We start from the raw sequence: 20,017 nt of genomic DNA on the forward strand, positions 1-20,017 counted from the left end.
CAGTGAGGTCATGGTTTAGATGCAGTGAGGTCATGGTTTAGATGCAGTAAGGTCATGGTTTAGATGCAGTAAGGTCATGGTTTAGATGCAGTAAGGTCACAGCCAGCTATTGGTCAGTATTATTGGATTGCTGTCACAGTTGTTTTCTTCCTTCCTTTATCATTGCTATCATTTTAATCGCCAGCACACAGAATCAGCATGCAAACCCCAGAGTTCATCTTAGAATCACTGTAACATACATATCACTGGCTAAACCAGAACGGGAAATTACAACCTTGAGAGGTGCCAGAGAGATCCTGTTTGTATCCAAATGCAGTCGCTTAAACTCTAAACCAAAGCCAGACTGCGTTGCACAACAGCGCTGGTGTGCAATCTGTCCCATCCTATGATGTGTTTCCTGAGCGGTAAAAGCAACCGGCAGAGAGGGCGGGGTACTGGTTTAGAACATGATGTCTTTAGTTAAACAAAAAAACAGCGGGGAGGGGTTATTGCTAAAGAGGTGGAGACACTCGGCGTGGACAAGTGAGTGACGTAGCTGCCGGGTGAACGCAGTGTATGCTGGTAGTCGTATGTTTTGTCACCATTTTGCAACATTTTAAACAACTGAAATAATTTATTTTTTAAAAAAAGGAACATTTTCGAATGTGTATTACATGCATCGATAGTTTGGCTTTCCGTGCAGCTGCACTGTTGGCTGGCCAGTTTGTCTACACCACCCAAGGTAGTTGCAGACAGGCACACGAGCTTACCTTCTGTCGGTCACTCACACATCCCATCCTCAGTCATGCTGCTACATTCAGCAGCAGGAGGTTATATTTGCCATGCGTAAGCTCTGTTTTATTCAGAGGAGAAAAACGAAACTGTAAACATCTTTTTTTTTTTGCTTACGTTTTTAGTGTTTTTGAATACTCGTTACATTTTACAAGAAACACCCGTACAGTACACAGCTGCTATTATAATTGTGTATGGGTAGCACCTTTAAAATAATCACTAGGAATTGTATTATTTTAAGTTTAAAAGCTTGTGAAAAATAATAACTGTATAAAATGCAGTCTTAACAAAACTGGGGCAGACCAACATGTATCGGAAGATTCGGCTCCGTGGTGAAAGCAGTTGAATAGTTTAACGCTCTGCAATGCTTTATGAAATATAAATGTGACATTTTGTATAAGGACCCCTTCAATTAAATGAAATAAATAAATTAATTAAAATAGCATGTAGTTATATTTGCTCTAAATATTTTACATAATCATATATTATTAAAATGTTTAGGTTTGTTTCGAACACGTTTTAAGAATACTGTGTTATGGATGATTCCAAAAACGCTTCGTAGGTAGTTTAAAAAAACACACGTTTGGGAGCAGTTTTGTGAGGACTAAAACTACACTTCCCGGCACACCTTGCGGAGTTTCGTTTCCTGAGTGATGGGGCCCAGCTGATTTCCGGTGTCTTTAAATCGGCTGCCATTAGCTGTCCGGTGTGTGTGTGTGTGTGTTTTCAAGCGGAGAAAAAAAAAGATATAGCCAGCCGCTGACATGGTTTGAGACGCTGTCGTAAAAGAGAATATTAACGCTAGCAAATTGGCTTTTCTTGTTTGGTTTGTGTCCTGTTCGTTAAAAACGTTGTTGCGTTGTTCGAGCTGCTTCCCGTTTCCTTGCAGTAAATGCTAGAGAAATCAGTGTTATTGATAATTCGTGTTTCACTTGCCAGCGGTTAGCAGTTCCGGTTATTCTTGTTTACGTTCACAACAGGTAATATCTGTATGTTTATTTTTAAAAGAAACTGTAATTACGGGAAAAAAAAACAAACCATTCAATTCCAATACGTACTTCCTGTCTTACGAGTACACTACAGATGGGATTTGGAAAGACTCCAGGGAAGGCCTGTATATTACAGTTAAATGTATGTTTGTACTTCTGTTTAACGCAATTGTGAAGAGTTACATGTAGTTAGAGCGGATCGTGTACTAACAGTGCACCTCCTTATTAACCAACTGTAACATTATACATTCCGAGCAGCGATCATTTGTAGGTAGCTATACTGAAATATATAATATATATGGTACATATCGGGGTGGATTTTGAAGTTATTTGCACTTGTATGTGTTCCGACGGTAGGCGACGAGTATTTTCGTGCTCTGAAGTGTCCTGTAAGCGCCGGGCTGGTCAGTGCCAGGCGGTGTGACGCTGTGGCGGTACAAATAGCAGCCTCATTGTAAATACTCTGCCTCTCCGAACAAAGATCCAGACAGACCTGAATCAACGACATGACCTCACACCACGACCCAGACACGGTAAGTCACTGTTTTTCAGCACATTTTTTTTCTAGTAAACCTATACTTTTTTTAAAAAATATTTGTTTGTTTTAGTGGCTTATTTTTGGTGAGAACCCCCCCCCCGTTGCTAGGGAAACCAGCTGTCTCGGCTTCTATGAGATTGTCCCAAATCTATTAAATTACCCCTACCCCCTGTTGAGAGGAGGGGTGGGTTGGGAATACAATTGAATGTGATCCCAGGATTTTAGGTTTGAGGACAAGTAGGCCAATTTACTACCCCCCCCCCCCCCCCCCCCATCTAGTGGGACTGTTACAAACTGTTTGTGTACTGTTTACCCTGAAAACACACAGAGCAATGTGAAACCAGCTGTGTTGTCGGATACAACCCTTAGATACTTTGTTTACTGGGCTGCTCTCCAGATCTGTTTTGGTCAAACAAACCCCCAGTCCGGCTCGTGCATGTCTCTGCTGTGTTTCACGTGGACGTCTGGCGGGGGCCGGATGGATAGCGGCGGGGCCAGGCCACTCGCAGGATTCTAGGGGAACTGAGGATCTACTTTGGGGTCTGGGCTATTGGGCAAGGACGCTATAGAGGAAGAACGTGTGTGTGTGTGTAGGGGTTCCGATCAAGGCTGAGCTGGGTCAGTGGCAGAGGTAAGGGAGCGTTGGGGGCTGTGTTACAAAGAGGTAGAGGGGTTGAAAGGTACATCAATGCCTTGTAAATGACTTCCAACTCCCCCCACATGGTCATGTGAAGCAGGCTAGAGAAAGGTCTGGGGGTAGTCGTTTTGTTAAACGTGTCCATCTCGTCCCCAGCATCAGACACAAGCCTCAGCGCTTTGATCCAGGACACACTGGTGTTTGGAAATAGACTGGTTGGAGATGACGGGACAGCTCCTTTTGGCCCCGCCAACACCTGCCCTTCTGTCAACCCCAGGGGCAAGCTGGAGTCGGGAATGTGGCCAGTCATGGAGTCCAAGCCCTGCTGTTAGCTAGTGTGTGTGAGGCGTGACACAAGTGTACAAGTTACTAAATTTATACAGATTGTCAGCCTGCCTCCTAAATACTGCATTTAGATAACCCCTTCTAAAAGTAGACCGACACATTTATAGTACATCGCATAGAAGGAAATGAGGCTCCTATTGCATAGCAGTTTCAGCCATTGCAGGTTAATACGTGCTTGATTTTCCCTAGTGTATAGGTAACAAGCTCAGATTTACCTTCTTAAACTCGTAGTAAAATCAGGATTGGATCAAAACTATGCAGTGGGAGTTTTACCCCATCCCTGCATTACATATTCTATGAAACTCTGCACCCCCCCTCCCCCCCCCCAAAAAGACAGAAAAAATGTCAAAACTGGTGTCTGACTTGATATACTAGTTCTGTACATCCACGTGCAATTAGTAGCAAAAAATGACATAGGGGCTAAAGGTTGGCTCTTCAGTGGAAGTTGGGTTAACCCCTTATCTTCCGCCTGTTCTCTTTGGAGCTACAGCAGGTTGGTGTTGGATTGCACTGGTTTATTTTTGTTTTGCAGGACTGTCCTGATCTTATGTGAGAACTGCCATCTCAACTCTTCAGGGAATACCTTAAATATCACCCTTGCATACCCTCAGCAGGGCACAGAGAAAATGAGTTTGCCACACACACCCCCCCCCCAGCAACAGTGCCGGGTTATTTCATTTGAGGACAGTTGGCTTTAGTATTCCTAGGCTCGCATGCAGTGCTGTACCCCACTCTGACAGTCACAGTCCCCAGCCTGCTAGCTCAGTCTTGCCCCCTCCCGTGTTGGAGTTTTTGCAGCGGGGATACTCTGGGGTTACAGCTATTCAATGCTGACTTTTCTGGGTGAGTTTAGATAAGTTTTGCTGTTGTGAAGCACATATGATTAAACCAAGGCAGCACACATTTTAGAAATTGCAATCTGGCACACACACAAAAAAATACAAATAAAAATCCTTAACAAACAAACTTTTTAGAAGTGTACTGTATCGTCTACTAGAGCACAACACCCACTCTCATCAATGAGATGGCATGTGATATATAAAAAATTAAATAAATAAAAAAAAATACATATACAACCTGTGCAGTAGTAAGCAACTATGCCCTTAGAATTAAAAAGGTTTGTTGCCCATAACCCCCCCTCCACCCCTTCACATCCTTCAGCAGTAGCACTGTATGTCTAACCCTGGGTCTTTTTTAAAAGCACTCTAATGCATGACATGACAGCTGCACGGAACCTGATGGGGAAGCTGGTTATTTATTTATTAGGGCAGAACATATCTACACAGTTAAAGCAAGAGCGCTGTGCCCTCACAGCTTGACATGTATAGCTTTGTTTCCATGGAGACCTTGCTGCGAAGAGCCAGGCCTGCACTGTCAAGGTAGCACGTTCCAGAAAGAGTGCGCAGGGCTGCAAGCTTCATTTGTGATCTTCTAGTGTGGTATATTTACAGAACTGTGTGCTTCTACATGTGCTGCTCAGGGTTGGGGTTCTTAAGTCCCTCTATTGGCTGTTATAGAACTTGCCTTGCACATTTTGTTCTGTTTAACAATCTACAGAAATGCTGGGCATCCTGTGCCTGCTGTTTGTGTCTTGGAAGACTCTGCAGGATTGGTGTTAGTCAGCCAGCCATTTGGTTTGTGCTAATCGCTTCAAAGCTGTGTCATCTGGGTGGGCAGATGTTTGAGAGGGGGAGGGGGCAGGGGCAATACTGGCCCAAATAACGCTTCCTACCCATTCTTTGCAAGACCCCTCCTGCAACACGGCTGCTTTAGCCGTCATTCCATTTTGTGTTTTTTTTTTAATCGGGCAGCCCTGAGCATAATTAGACATGCCTTTGTATTCTGTTTATATGAACACTTTGTTTTCAGCAGATGCCTCTTGGGGGTAAAGCTACTGTAAACCTTTCCTAGACTTGGAAATTACAGCAGGATACTGCAACTGAACAACACCACGAAGAAAAGAGCAGTACAGTGTTAAACACAAACCCACACTGCTTGCCAGCTGTCTCGCTGAAGAACTGTGAGGCATTAACACCTTTTGTGGGGCTGTGGTTGTATCCTGTTGAGGCTGACTTTGCAGTCTGTCAAAGTGGATTCAGTTTAGTCTTTTAAAGATGTTGTTGGCCACTTTAGCGAGCTCTTTCCAAATAGCACTCTTCATCACCGGTTCAAGACAGACCACAGCATGGATACACAGTGTATTTATTGTGTCTTTGTGACTGGCGTCTGCTGCTACAGCTTGGAAGCAAGAATGCTCTAGTTGTCTTCGTTTTTTAATATACACCAGCGTTGCTGCCAAACAAAGGACAATGCCAGCCCAGCATGACATCCTAGCAGTGAAAATGTAATAACACAACCCTGAGCTGTCCTGAACACCTGGGGTTAGGTTATCGCATTAGCAAATTCCTCCTAAATGAAGTTTAAACTGCGTCAGCTATGGCTGCATTGTGTAAATGTGCTGTGAAGACAGACGGCTGCACTGGTTCGAACAATACGGCTGTATTTCTTTTTTTATACACAGTCGGGTTAAGTTGATCTCTTAATATAGTTTAAGCAACCCTAATTATAAGCCATGTTCAGATGATCTGCTCGTGATCAAAGAGCTCTTGAGCACATTGTTCCATGCTTATTTGCAAGGCAGCAGAGACTGAAACGCGGGTGTTAAAGCTGTGACATATTTAAAGCATTTTGACTTTGCAACAGCAGTCAAAATGTTCTATTAATGCTGCAGACTTCATGAAGCTGAATTCACACTGTCAGTGTTGTTGTGGTTTTGAAGTTTATCTTCTCATGCCCAGCAAACCCCACTGTACTGCTGATACTGGCCTGAGGAGCTGCTGATACTTGCCTGAGGAGAGGAGCTGCTGATACTGGCTTGCTGAGTCAGTCTGCTGGAGTAAAGTGCTCCCGTTCTAGATGCATCAGTATGCACGGACGGTAAATGCATTTAGGAGATGGGACATGATGTATGAAGTTGTTCTGTATCAGGAAGACAAACTGCACAACTATCTGGGGTATAGGAGCTGCTTCTAGAAAACGGTGTTTTTGTTTTTTTAAAACGGTAGATTTCACATGCAGTAGAACTCATTCTTTCAGCATGTAAAATGTTTACAGTTTTTCTATTGAAAGGTTCATTGCTAACAAAAACAAAGTCATTTTCTTATTTTTTGTTAACGATTATGATCAGGAACGCCAAACAAACCACTATTCTGAGCACAGTTCAGACTGTACATGGATTTATTTATTTTTTGTAGCTTTTTTGTTTTGGCAAAGTGTATAGTGTGAAAGACTTTACTGATTCTCCTGTCACTTACTGCCAACAACAAAATAAATAACGTAACTGTTTTCTGACATGCTATGTAATTGAAATGAAAACGAAGTGTGATACACCCTGCAGAACAAACACCCTGGTTTCTATTTAAACAAGCTGTGGGCTCTCTGCGTCTTTCTCTTTCATATATGGAACGACACCGTCGCTAGACGTGCGTGGTTTAGGTCTCCTGTGGCCTGTAGCAGTTTGTCGGTAGAGTTGTTTGGAACGGGTTATTCTAGTTTTTGCTCTGGAGGAAGGGAAGCGCTCTTGTGTTCTGTGGAAAGCGGTGCCGGCTGGATTCCATGGCTCATTGAGTGGGGAATGCTGGTATGTGAAGCTGGAGAAACGCCTTTGCAACAAGTGGACCATTTTCTTCTCTGAGTGGGGCAGAATCAACAGCCCACATGGTAATAAAGGCTCCATTCTCTCTGCGTCTGATTAAAAATCCATAAACTCTGCCTTTCCACCATGGAGGCCATTTAGAGAAATCTCAAAGCAAGACCTCCCTGAACCTTCCTGTTCTGTTGAGTTTGGCTGGCCCTGCGGCTATGAAGTGTGCTTGTCTTGGGAGGAGGAGGTGGAGGGGGAGGTATATCTCTGACTACGTTGACCAGTGGGTGTGATCTGTTCTGAGTGTTTTGAACCCGTGTTTTGTTTTCCAGCTGAACCTGCGGCTGATCCTGGTGAGCGGGAAGACGGAGGAGTTCACCTTCTCCCCCAGCGACTCCGCGGCTGACATCGCCAAACACGTTTACGAGAACTGGCCAATGGGTGAGCAAGGGCTTCTGCCACGCCGCACCTCCACCGGGCTGTGGGGGCCCACAGCACTGATACACAAGCGTGGTCAATTTCCATCGTCTTTAATAGGAATTCCGACAGTCTGTTATTGCTATTGTCTGAACGCTAGAAAGTAGTTCCTTTCTCTTTGCGTGGATGTTCGGGGGGAGGGGAGGGATTAGGAAGTGTTTGCAAGCCACTGACGCATCCAGTTAAATCTGCTGTGGCTTACCGTTCCGTGGTCTCTTTACAAGGGATTTAACAAAATAAAAACTACCCTGCTGGTTCCAGACTGCCAGTGCACTTAACAGCCTTGTTTTACATGGACTGTTTAGGTCTCCTTTGAACTGGATCCGAATAGAATCGTGTGGTGTTTTTTTTTTTTTTTTCGTAAAGATAACTGGGTTGCCTGGTGTAGAGCGTAAGGCTTGACCCCAGTATCTGACCCCCCAATAAGGGGTTAAAGTCCCATCAGAAAGGCGACCCCACACACCCCCCCTCCAGCAGCAGCACAGTGGCCTCTTAATTTTCTGATCAGGAGCAGATTAAGACCAGCACCCACTCAGCTTAGTTTATCGGGTCCCAGATGGTGTGGCTGCAGGCATTACATTTGTGTGTGTATCTATCGCTCTCTGTTGTATTGCGTTTAATTTCTTAAGTCTCTAAACTTCATGAGAAGCTCTTCATTTTGTGTGCTGTTGCTTCCAGTGGTATACAATACTACAGCATTTATGTGGATGAGACTGCATGCGGAGAGTCTCCTATCTCGTCAACTGTAAAAATCAGCTAGCTTTGTTTGGCATTTCTCCTGGCATCCCCCCGACGTGCTGATCAATGGGAGTCTGTCCGCCTGACCGCTGCCCTTTTAAAACCTGTGCTGTCTAGCAGGTGTACATACCTGTGCGAGTGTGTGTTGATTTTGCTGCGCCCCTTGGTGTATTTGTTTGGAGAATCTGTTGCTGTGCTTCGCTCTTGCTGGATGGATAGTTAAATAATTAGGGAGTTACGCCTGGGGGGGCTAAATACCAGACTTGAGTCCAGGTCACAAAGAGCAAAATCTAAAGATTAAACCATTTAAAGGATGATTCATCCCCCAAGCAAAATATGAACACATTTTTACAGCGCATAGTTAAACCCACATAGGGTAGATATGTAGAAATCAAATATGGAAGTTATTATATATGACTTGATCCTTTTGCTGTAGGTATATGATTGTTCCTATTGCTATAACTTAGTTATTTCAGTAGGGCTTGTTTTATGATTTGATGTTTATAGCGTAGGAAGGGTTTTCCTGATAACTGCCTGTTGTAAGCTGTGCTCTAATGCGAGTGTGTGTGTCCCGCTGCAGACTGGGAGGACGAGCAGGTGAGCAGCCCCATCATCCTGCGACTCATCTACCAGGGCCGGTTCCTGCATGGCAACGTCACGCTGGGAGGTAAGCAGGGGAGCGAGGAGGAGGATGCCTAAGCTCATGGGGGGGGGGGGGGGGCGGGGAGGGTTAGATCGCCTTTCATTTCTAAAAGCTCAAAACTTCAACTTTGATCTCCAGGGAAGCCTGTTATTCCTGCCTCCATACTAATAAATTCCTCTTGTGTGTAGCAAAGATTAGGGCACTACATGCAAATTTTTTTAATGCATTTGGGGAAGAAAATGTACCTGCCTATTTAGTCCATTTGCTTGTGTCCTGGATAATATTTCCTCTTGTATTGTGAGGTACGGTACTCCTTGTTAAGTGACTGGTCTGGTGGACCAAAATCTGTTGAGGCTAATCTGGTTCATAAAAATCAATACAGTAGTTCCCCAGGCGATGTGAGCTGTGCTGTGCACTGCAGGGCTCTTTCACCAGTGCTGCACTGCTTTCCCAGCTGGACTCTTAATTGGTTCAGAGCAATCAAAAGTAGGAAGTGCTCTGAGATTTCCTTCCTCTGTTTAAAATAACACAATCCTCTAATTTGTAGCTGGCAAGCCAGTGTTGACTTGTATTGAGATCTGAAGATCTTGTGTCTGCTGCATGAACCGTTTCTCCAGTTTGTCTAGATATCCTATCCCTTTTTTATTTATTCTCCATACAGCAAGTTAAAGTGCCGACACCTAGAAGGCATTTGGTGTTTTAATTGGGGTTTTATTATTTTGAGTTTTGGACATTGCCCAGACACTGATCTTATGTGTAAATGCCAGCGTTGTGCTGCAGTCTGTTCCCCCCTGGTTGAGCTGTGCATGTGGCGCCCCCTGCTGATTCTCATGCCTTTCCCTTCCCAGCTCTGAAGCTTCCTCCTGGGAGGACCACAGTGATGCACCTGGTGGCCCGCGAGACGCTGCCTGAGCCGAACTCCCACGGTAAACCCACTGATCGGAATAGATCCTCTCACACTGCTACAGCTGGAGAACGTCAACACGAGCTAGTCGTGTAGTGCACTAAATTTATTCTCAACACCGGGGCAGGCTAGTAGCCAGACTTTAATAGCTGAAGCCTTTAAGATGTCTAAACAGGTGTATAGTAAGCCTGTGTGTCTCTTTTGCAGGTCAGAGAAACCGTGAGAAGACTACAGAGAGCAGCTGCTGCCTGCTTTTGTAAACCCCCCCTCCCAATCCCTCTCCCCCTTTACCCCCCCCCCCCTTCCACAGACGGACGTTCCTTCTCGAACCTTTCTCCATCCCAAGCGCTCAGAAAACAAGGAAGACTGTCGCTGCAAAACCAGTGACTGTCTCTGTGGACACAAACGAGAACTTAAACAAATAAAATCCCCCAACTAATAATTACATGAACATATAACTTTTATTTAAACAAATCCTTCATCATTTTATACCTTGATGTGCTGAACGGTTTCCACAAGACGATCTACCCCCACCCCCAAAACTACTGCGGTGGCAAGTGTTGTATTGAAGAGAGAAAGGATCCGGACATCATAAAGCATTATTTTTTTTTTTTTATTTCTGCGGAGCAGAGAGCATGCTATGTGAACTTTATTTTTTGTTGTGAAACAAAGCTGTTCTTTATTTTGATCCCCTCCCCAACTTCTCCAGCAGGGGGCAGAAGGGGAATCATAATCAGTGGCTTATTACAGACTGCGGCCATGGCCTGCTTTCTTTTTTCTAAAAAACTTGGATGGATTTGAAGAAACGGGAACCCAAGCCTTGCTTTGGGTATAAATAAACACAAAGGAGCCAGTGAGGTAGAATGGGTCCAGGGTGTTACAGCCAAGTTTCTTTTCTTTGCGTGTTGGGGGGAGCTCAATCATTCAGTGCCAAGCGGTTTCACACTGTTTGCCTCCCAGATGATCACTGCGATGATGCCGAACTCTGCAGCGTGGCCTGTGCTTGTGAAGAAGTACCAATGAAAAGAAAAACACAATGCCTTTGTGATTTTTAAAATTAAACTGCACCAAGAAATAAAAAACTAGAAGAAAAAGTTCCTGGCCTAAACGAACGTCTGATTTATCTGCTAAATAACAATGCAGCCCTGTAATCCCAGTGTCCCGTGCCAGCTGCTTTTAAACTAGTTATGTGTCTGCGGTGCCAGAACTCTCCACGGCCTGTCTGCTTCTTGATATACCTCTCTGTGTATAATGAGCACTTCCCCCAGTCAATTCTATTGCATTGAAGGAAGGTATTAAGGCAAGGATGCCTTTGCATACAATACAAAGCCCATTTTCCTACTTTCCTGGGTCAAGAAGTTTTCTGCACATACAGCCCATTGATCAGTTAACACAAGCGCCCATGAATAGAACAACTCGATAAAAGAATTTGCATTTTATGGAACAGATACGGGACACGCAAGGACCTGAACTGTACTGATGTTATAAAACTAAAATACTAGTTTGTCATGAAAAAGGAACTTTTTTTTTTTTTTTTAAATCGATTAAATAAGCCTAAAACTGCCAGGCATGGTGCAGTATATTGTAATCCTGAAGTAAAATTGGTCCAAGCAGCTAATCTGCCTGTCAGAAAAAAAACTATCGATTTGGTTGTGGAGAACAAATACATGGTTATTCGCATAAATAACGGGGTGGGTGAGAGACATGAAGTGGCAGATTCAGTGTTTCTGTACAGATGTAAATTATTTAAAAGACATACAGCTTGGGGTAACTTGTGCCTGCAGTGTGCTGTGTGCAGAATCAGAGTTTAAGTGAAAATAAGGGAATCTAAGTAATCGCAGAGAACTGGTGGGTAAAGTGTGAGTGCCAGGTGTCCTTCAGAAATGGGGACTCTTCTATTTAAGCAGCACAGAAGGGGCTTTGTTTGAATTTCTTTTTCTAATTTCATGATCGTACTCTCAGTGGAACTGGCTCGTTTCATTCATGGTCTCAGGAAAGTTCCAGGGTTCCCCCAGAGTAGATCTCTACAGGTAGCAGCAAGTCAAACAGTGGATTCAGGTGTTGCCCTGTGTGTGCCCTGCTCCGAAGGGTAATAAAACAAGTGAGGGGCATTTATATTTTTACGGGTCACATTAGCATAGGTTCTCGGAAGTCAGATTTTTCTATTTAACTTCTTGTTTTCCAAACTTTTACCTTTTGACAGGTGAAACCGTTCTTTTCCTGCCAACACAGCACTACAGGTTCACTTCCTGTGTGACAAGCAATAGGACCCCACCTGCTGCTATGGGAAAGGATGTGGGGCTGAATGGGTCCTATTACCTGTCCCATGCGAAGTCTAGCAGGGAAAAGGGGATTCACGGGAGAGAGAATGGATTTAGGAAAATAAAACTATTAACAGCAGTCCAAGGGCTTGAGAGAATGTATTGCTAATGAGTTTAACTGATCAGCTCAGTGTAAGAACCCACTTCAAGGCATGCTCAGTTTGGCTGGTCAGTGGAGAAATTCACGCTCTGAGCCGCTCGCTAACTTAACGCACCCAGTGTGTGTTTTTTAAATTTATTATAAACCTTGGCTTTTGCCCTCTCTGTGATAGCCGTGTACTAAAGCAGTTAGTCAGCCTAAATACCTTTCCTTAGCTTAGCAAGCCCAAAACAGAAACGGGCATGCTTAAGACATAAACTTAGTTATAACTAGTCATAGTTTAATACTCTTGTGTAATTCTCTTAATTGCTAGTGTTTACTCTCTGCAGTCGCAGTCATATTTTTATTTTTGCTAAGAAAGTAAATGACTGTGATAAAACACTAACATGCATAGCTTTATTTACAGCTACGGAAGCAGATCATTAATTGACTACCTGTATTGGCATTCAGATGTGTAGCAGCATCTTCTGCAGTTGTAATTCACATGTGCAATAAAAAATAAAGTAATGGAAGAAGAGCGTTTTTTGTGGCCAGTAACTGCACTGGTATTGGTTGTGGCTTCCCTGCAGCTACAAGTAAATGATGTAGAATTTAGTTTCTGCTAATGCAAGTGACTCCCAGCATTGTTAGTTCAAATCCCTGCAACATTAATAGTTTGCTCCCGTGCTACTTCTGGTAAATGTTGCTGTTTTTTACTTTTAAACCTGCTTTGTACTGTAGTCCAGGAAGCGGGCTTCTTGCAGCATCTTAACGGTTGAGGTAAAATGAGGATGTGGTTGTAATAAATCTACTGGCAGGCTTGTTGTTGCTGTCTGTGCACCTTGAGATCCGAACGCAGGCGAGGGGGGTCTGTCTGTCTTGTACTGAAGATAATCAGTGTTTTAACAGTCAGTGTTACTAAAGGTCTACTGCACAGTTATTCAACAAATCACATTTGCATTGCGCTTGCCAGTCTCCCACCTGTAATTGCTGTGTGCATGGTCTAAACGTATCAACTACTAAACAAACAAACACAATACACCGCGCATTTGATATAAGGAGCTGACGCACCTTCGAATACCACTTGAGTCTAGCGGACAGAACCCTTCATTTCTAAATGACATGTTAAAAGGCTTCGATTATATGTTACCTCAATAGCAACTTTTGATCTCGTCCTTTGCTGAAAATCTTTAGATTTCAGGTTTGTTCAAGCACTGCTCTATGCAGCTGATTTCTATATCCTGGTACATCAGAGCTGGACTGATCTGATGAAAAGGTCTCATCTCAAAGCATCAGTTTAGACTTTAGCAATGTATAGTGTTGTAATGGAAAAACCTGCAAGTAAAAGCAATGCTATATAAAGACCTTTAGCACAGCAACAGGGAAGTGGTGATAATGCTTGTAGGATAGAAAATCGATTTGAAAGTCCCTGATTATCGCTCCACTAAGGGGGAGACTGCAGGGCTGCTGTCTGTAACACTGCATGGAACAGAGCCAAATGAATAATCATTAATGTTCTGCATTAGTCTGGTGTTGTATTAAAAAGCAGCCCTGTTAACATGCCAAAAACTGTTGGCAAGTGTGATGTGCAAGTTATTTCAACCCAGATTAAACACTGCAGTCTGGCGGCAAGCCTCACTTTTAATATTGAAATGCGTTCTTGTTACAGAGTCAGTCATTTTGTACTTAATATTCGTGTTTTATTTGTTATGTTAAACATGGAAATATTATAATTACAAATCCTAAATAGTATTTTTATTCTTTGTATCCTGTTTTTTGTTTTTTTTTTGGTTTAAGTTTGAAATTGCTGCTTATCCACAGTGAAAGATCAATTTTGAAGAAGTGAGGTTGTGATATTGGTGCAGTTGTGTTGTGAACAGCCATCCACTGGTAACAAAGACTTCAGTGTTTGTAAATGAGTGCCAGCTGATGACACGGCGAACAGTTTGTGTTGTAAATAAAATCTACAATAAGAAATGGTCTGCTTTAAGCTTGTATTCTAAATGAATAAATAACAATCAGTTTCACAGGGATGAGTGTGTTCTGTGTTCATTGCCAAGCAGGTATATACAGTGCTGAGTCCTATGGGAACCCTCCAGCTAAGAAGGACTTGTTATGTAATTGATTGGAAGACCATCATGTGGCACCTGGAGCAGTTTGGATAGAGAAGGTTCTGCTTGGAAACCCCAAGCAAGACTCTCACCCCATACTTGAGAGGCTCAGCCACAAAGCTCCTCTCCTGTCCCGCAGGTGAAGCTGCTGAACGAGTTAACAAGTTCATTCGAGAAGACAGGCAGTATGTCGCTGCTTCCTTTCTTCTCTTCACTTTGTATGCATTTCATCTGCTGTGTTAATGCTGTATTTATTACCCCCAAACCAGGGCAGAGACAGTAAATATGGTCTCATTTGCTTGGTTCTGTCTTCTCTTCAAGGCAAAATAGAATTGTATTTGTTTGTTCTTGCTTTTTAAGGGAGGTCTGCCAAGGTTGAACATGTCATAATATTAGGAGAAATCCTGTCTCTCTCAGTGCCCCACATGACTTAATTCTTTTAAAGTAGGAAATCCAGGCTTTGAGCACCGCCCCACTGTAAAAAGCATGCTATACTGTACTCGATGTTATTGAACAGCAAGACGATGCTATTAATCCAGGAGGCTGTCAGTGTCTGTGTCTCTATTCACTTGTGATGATGAGCTGAAGGCATTTTATTTTTGCTTTTAAAGTTTCTTTTTATTAGTAATGATGTTTTCCTCCACCAAGCAAAGTAGTTCCAGTTCCAATGATCACAGACTGCAAAGCCAATAGTCTTCCATATATTGACATGCAGTATTTGGCTGTCACTCCTCGGTTAGAAGGGTAATCTATGACATTCAGCTCTGTATATAATATTGAACATTACAGCCTGAACATGTTTTGGGATCACTGGAAAACAATTGAAAATCATTGTAAAATCCCCCCTTCAGGAAATATATATGAGAGTAGAAAAATATGGTTTTTCCCTGTTTTAATGGACAAACTGTGTCTACTTTGTGTTGACTGGAGGTGGCGCCTGTGGTCCGTTTCTGTAATTTGCAACAGCGCTAGAGAAGACTGCTGCTTCAGGCTTTTGTTCCAGAGCGCCACTCAAGTTCAGGCTTGAATCATAGAGTTGAATGGTCTTTTTATCACTCTTTGTGGGTATCCTTACAGAATGCAGAGTGGGGATTTTGTATGCTTTGAAAGGAGGTATAAGTGCAGTGCACAAAAATGGTAAAAAATGAAAAGCTTTTTTTGGATGTACACAAAAAGTTTAAATGACTAAACAATCTTTAGCTGTGCAGAAGGAAAGAACAGAGCAGAAAACGTGTTCTTTTTCAAGAATTCTGTGGGTGATTCTGGAGTGTCAGAATAGAATGTTCATTCCAAGAGGTTCCAAAGTTCCTAGTTTGAAGATGAACTCATGTTCCCTTTGTTTGTTTATATATATATACATATATATATATATATATATAATATAGTACAGTACTAACAGTGTACGTATGAAGGCAGTGTCCTGAAGAGGTTAATATAACACTAAAACTCAAAACTCGGTTACAGATTTGCTACCTTTGACTGCAGTTAAAATGTATGCTCAGTAAATTAATAAAGCATTAAAACAACACTAAGCTACCAGTACATTTTTTCATTCACACATCAGAATCTGCCAAGCCTGCAAAGCTAGCAGTTAAAAGCCACCAGCAGTATTGTTAGTGTTGGCCAAATGGATAGGGAATCAGATTTCTGGTAGCACAGACAAAGGGTTAGTTTTTCTTTAAGTTACTTTGCTTACGATTAGACTCAGTATATATATATACATACACTGTATAGTGGATCAGCAATATGATACAAAAATGTAAAAACTGCATATAATTGTCATATTTGTGAGCTCTCATCTGAATGAGTGGAGATATGCAGTAGGAGGGAAGGGAAGCCACAGACTTGAGGGATTGTTTTTTCATATGTTATTTTTCTTCTTCAGTTTAACGAGTTGAAGAGGTTGGGGTCCAAGTTTCCAGTTGATGCTGGCTGAATGCTTTTTTTTTTTTACATTTTCTTTAAAGAAAAATAAAACCCATTCATTTCTTAGCATTTCTTATGTAACTGACATACCTTAGTTGTGCTCCAAAATATTCCTGATTGCAGATCCAAATATGTAAATCATTATTGTGTGTAGCGGTTTGGTTTTCGTTTTTTTCGATTTGCTTTGTGCGATAGTGTGAGTGTTAATCCAATCAAATGACCTCACACTGGATAAAAACACAAAGTGAGCTGGATGAGAACATCTGGACTGAACCATGGGAAAACCATCCAGAACGTGAACACGCAGTCCAAGCAAAACTAAGCAAACACTCTGTTTGTCTGCTAGACTGGGATTTTGACATTGCGATAAACCCTTTATCTTAACGCCTGTCTTCTGGACTAGAAGTTAATTTATGAAAGTCAACTCCAGTTAAGCAGTGGGAGGACGGTAAGTCTGCAGTGTAACTGTCCTGTAGCCTTGTCACTGAATCTGAAATCACTATAACAACTCTAACATTGTGACAGTTGATTTTAATTGCCCTATAGGGAGAAAGTGGAATATATATAAAGTGTGAGTCACTTTTTTGTGTTTATGTTTGAGAGCCAAAATCTATGTGTGCGTGTGCAGGAAAACCCCTGTGCCAAACTGCAAAGTAAGAACTTGAAATAATTGCACAGCGCAGTGTGCAGCATTACTATTGCACTGCAAACATGCCTTCTGTTGTTCGTGTCTCTGAAATTGCCATCTGCTGTGCAGTTCTGTGTCATTGTCCCAGATTATAAAACACTTCACTCTCATGTTGCATTGCATCCGGCAGCACTGGACACTGAACGCTGGACACCTGTAAACAGAGGTTCGAAACTACAATGGGGTGTTGGTTCCTAGCACTTAACTGTAATTGCTACAGAACAACGCTGCAGCTGGCAGGAAAGTATGGAGAGTGAAATTACCTTCCCTTGGCCGCCAGCCTGTTCTCTACGTGACAGTGTATTTATTACCAGGGAATCGGGGTGTGTGTATGAGAGAGAGAGAGAGAGGGAGGGAAGCCCAGTCCTGGTTCCACACTTACTGTTCTTGATCTGGAAATGAACATCTTGAGGTGCATCAGAAACATATTAGCACGCACAAATAGAAACTTTTCAATTCAGAGAGTCATGTTTCTGTGAAGCGAATGATGCAGTTAGCTGTTCTGGTTAGAGGTTTCCATTGAACCACTGGAGCTCAAGGACAGTAAGCCAATATAAACACCAGGGCATGCTGCGTGCAGTTTCTGCTTAATCGCTCTGACCAACTTTTCAATCAGCTTCACAGCCGACGCACAATCTATCATTGTTTTCTAATAATTCAGTTTTTTTAACAGAATTGACTGTTTATTTTCCCCCTCACTAGAACAAGTGACAGCCAAGAAACTATTACATGCTATTACTGAATTGCTGTCTGCTCTTGTTCAGCCTGGCAGCGCAAGGAGTCCCAAGCCCTTGTATAGCAAATCTCTGTGCGCTTGTAATGCAGCCAGAGCCCCTCTCCCTTCCTCTGCTCTCCAGCCCTGGCTCCAGGTTACTTCTCACCTTGTGAGCCTTCCAGCATTGAGAACATGTGCAGTTAAACTGGAGTGAAAGTCCAGCAGCAAACTGGAACAATGAGAGCACTTAGACTGCAGTGTGACTGCTTTGAACCTACTGTAGTCTAATCTCACTGCTGCATTCGCACATGAGCTATAGGGCTGGAAATCTCATATGATTATATATATATATATATATATATATATATATATATATATATATATATATATATAGTGCAAGGTGGAGAAATGGTGTGGAAAAAAGTGTGTCCCCTGTTATTAGTTTAGTTTTGAAAAAGTTGAGTTTGCGCTCCTTGATGGAGTTAGGCTTTTGTTTTGATTAAACCTTTTGTTTATCTGTGAATAAAAATGCATGAAAGTGCTAAATTTGCAGTTTCTGTGTCTGGGTCAAGTACTTTAAGGTTATATATATATATCATTCAGAATATATATATTCTGAATGAGCTAAGGAGTCAAACACACAGCTTTATACCAGTGGCGGCTCATAGTTAATTAAACACGTGTGATATGCACACAAGGGCTTTACTAGTGCCCCCTACAGACATGTTTTTAATTGCATCATTGTGTTCCACCATGGCTTGTTCTCTTCCAGAATTCAGAGCCTGTGTGGATATACCCAAGCACAGAGACCTCATGCTGACCCTGTGTGAGTCTGTGGGGAGGCCAGGCAGAGGCTGCCCAAGCACAGAGACCTCATGCTGACCCTGTGTGAGTCTGTGGGGAGGCCAGGCACAGGCTGCCCAAGCACAGAGACCTCATGCCCGCCCTGTGTGAGTCTGTGGGGAGGCCAGGCACAGGCTGCCCAAGCACAGAGACCTCATGCCCGCCCTGTGTGAGTCTGTGGAGAGACCAGGCACAGGCTGCCCAAGCACAGAGACCTCATGCTCACCCTGTGTGAGTCTGTGGGGAGGCCAGGCACAGGCTGCCCAAGCACAGAGACCTCATGCTGACCCTGTGTGAGTATGTGGGGAGGCCAGGCACAGGCTGCCCAAGCACAGAGACCTCATGCTGACCCTGTGTGAGTCTGTGGGGAGACCAGGCACAGGCTGCCCAAGCACAGAGACCTCATACCACATGCCAGCCCTGTGTGAGTCTGTGGGGAGACCAGGCAGAGGCTGCCCAAGCACAGAGACCTCATGCTGACCCTGTGTGAGTCTGTGGGGAGGCCAGGCACAGGCTGCCCAAGCACAGAGACCTCATGCCAGCCCTGTGTGAGTCTGTGGGAAGGCCAGGCAGAGGCTGCCCAAGCACAGAGACCTCATACCACATGCCAGCCCTGTGTGAGTCTGTGGAGAGACCAGGCACAGGCTGCCCAAGCACAGAGACCTCATGCTGACCCTGTGTGAGTCTGTGGGAAGGCCAGGCAGAGGCTGCCCAAGCACAGAGACCTCATGCTGACCCTGTGTGAGTCTGTGGGGAGGCCAGGCACAGGCTGCCCAAGCACAGAGACCTCATGCCAGCCCTGTGTGAGTCTGTGGGGAGGCCAGGCACAGGCTGCCCAAGCACAGAGACCTCATGCTGACCCTGTGTGAGTCTGTGGGGAGGCCAGGCAGAGGCTGCCCAAGCACAGAGACCTCATGCTGACCCTGTGTGAGTCTGTGGGGAGGCCAGGCACAGGCTGCCCAAGCACAGAGACCTCATGCCAGCCCTGTGTGAGTCTGTGGGGAGGCCAGGCACAGGCTGCCCAAGCACAGAGACCTCATGCTGACCCTGTGTGAGTCTGTGGTGAGGCCAGGCACACGCTGCCCAAGCACACAGACCTCATGCCAGCCCTGTTTGAGTTGGGAGGCCAGTTTTCCATAGCTGGTACTCTCCAGTTTTTGTAACCAATAAAAACATAATCCACATCTGTATTTGATTCATTGCATGACATGATTGAAACTGCTAATTTGGAGGTAAATTGGTTGCAGGTGGTAGAGAAAAAAAAAATAAAGCTAATTCCAAGCATGTCTTGAAAAGAAGCCGACTTTTTTAATAGCCATTTAACTATTGAGTTTAGTTGAAAAATATGATATAGTACTGCAGCCATGGATATTTTCCATTCCTCCTCCCCTCCCTTTTTATATTCACATTAAAGATGCTTTGAAAACCCAGCGAGGGAATGTCTTTTCTGGAAATGAAAAACAGTGTCAGAAGAGGCAGTAAAGTCATGGGTGGACAGTACAGTGCAATGCATCCACAGCAATGGAAACAGAGCAAACATGAAGACTTGTTACAATGTTATTAATGTGTAAACCTTTTTGCAAGCTATAACCCTAACCCTTTTCTGAAACAATTGTGTACTTACACATGTCCTGCAAAAAAGATAAGTA

At 43.5% G+C, this 20,017-nt stretch overlaps 1 protein-coding gene across 4 annotated transcripts; it reads left to right on the forward strand.

Moving 5' to 3' along the window:
* Positions 1 to 1,351: 1,351 nt before the first annotated feature.
* LOC117430614 (ubiquitin-like protein 3) lies at positions 1,352 to 14,118 on the forward strand. 4 transcript variants are annotated; one of them, XM_059000628.1, is made up of 6 exons: positions 1,352 to 1,751; positions 2,242 to 2,293; positions 7,256 to 7,364; positions 8,719 to 8,805; positions 9,630 to 9,707; positions 9,893 to 14,118. In XM_059000628.1, the coding sequence occupies exons 2-6, from the start codon at positions 2,267 to 2,269 to the stop codon at positions 9,943 to 9,945; spliced, it is 354 nt and encodes a 117-aa protein (XP_058856611.1). In that variant the 5' UTR covers positions 1,352 to 1,751; positions 2,242 to 2,266; the 3' UTR covers positions 9,946 to 14,118. The 4 variants fall into 4 exon arrangements, with proteins under 4 accessions (XP_058856611.1, XP_058856610.1, XP_033906750.1 ...); XM_059000627.1 differs by having other exon boundaries at positions 1,360 to 1,902; positions 2,118 to 2,293; XM_034050859.3 differs by having other exon boundaries at positions 1,360 to 1,751; positions 2,118 to 2,293.
* The last annotated feature ends 5,899 nt before the right edge of the window (positions 14,119 to 20,017 follow it).

The sequence above is a fragment of the Acipenser ruthenus genome, chromosome 26 (genome assembly GCF_902713425.1).
Source record: "Acipenser ruthenus chromosome 26, fAciRut3.2 maternal haplotype, whole genome shotgun sequence".
NCBI classification, from domain to species: Eukaryota; Metazoa; Chordata; class Actinopteri; order Acipenseriformes; family Acipenseridae; genus Acipenser; species Acipenser ruthenus.

Bases quoted from the DNA above. Each gene is read 5' to 3' on its own strand.
- LOC117430614 (XM_059000628.1), top strand. From the start codon at position 2,267: ATGACCTCACACCACGACCCAGACACG. The intron at 8,806-9,629 runs GTAAGCAGGGGA...TTCCCTTCCCAG, and splicing joins TGGCAACGTCACGCTGGGAG to CTCTGAAGCTTCCTCCTGGG. The intron at 9,708-9,892 runs GTAAACCCACTG...TCTCTTTTGCAG, and splicing joins GCCTGAGCCGAACTCCCACG to GTCAGAGAAACCGTGAGAAG.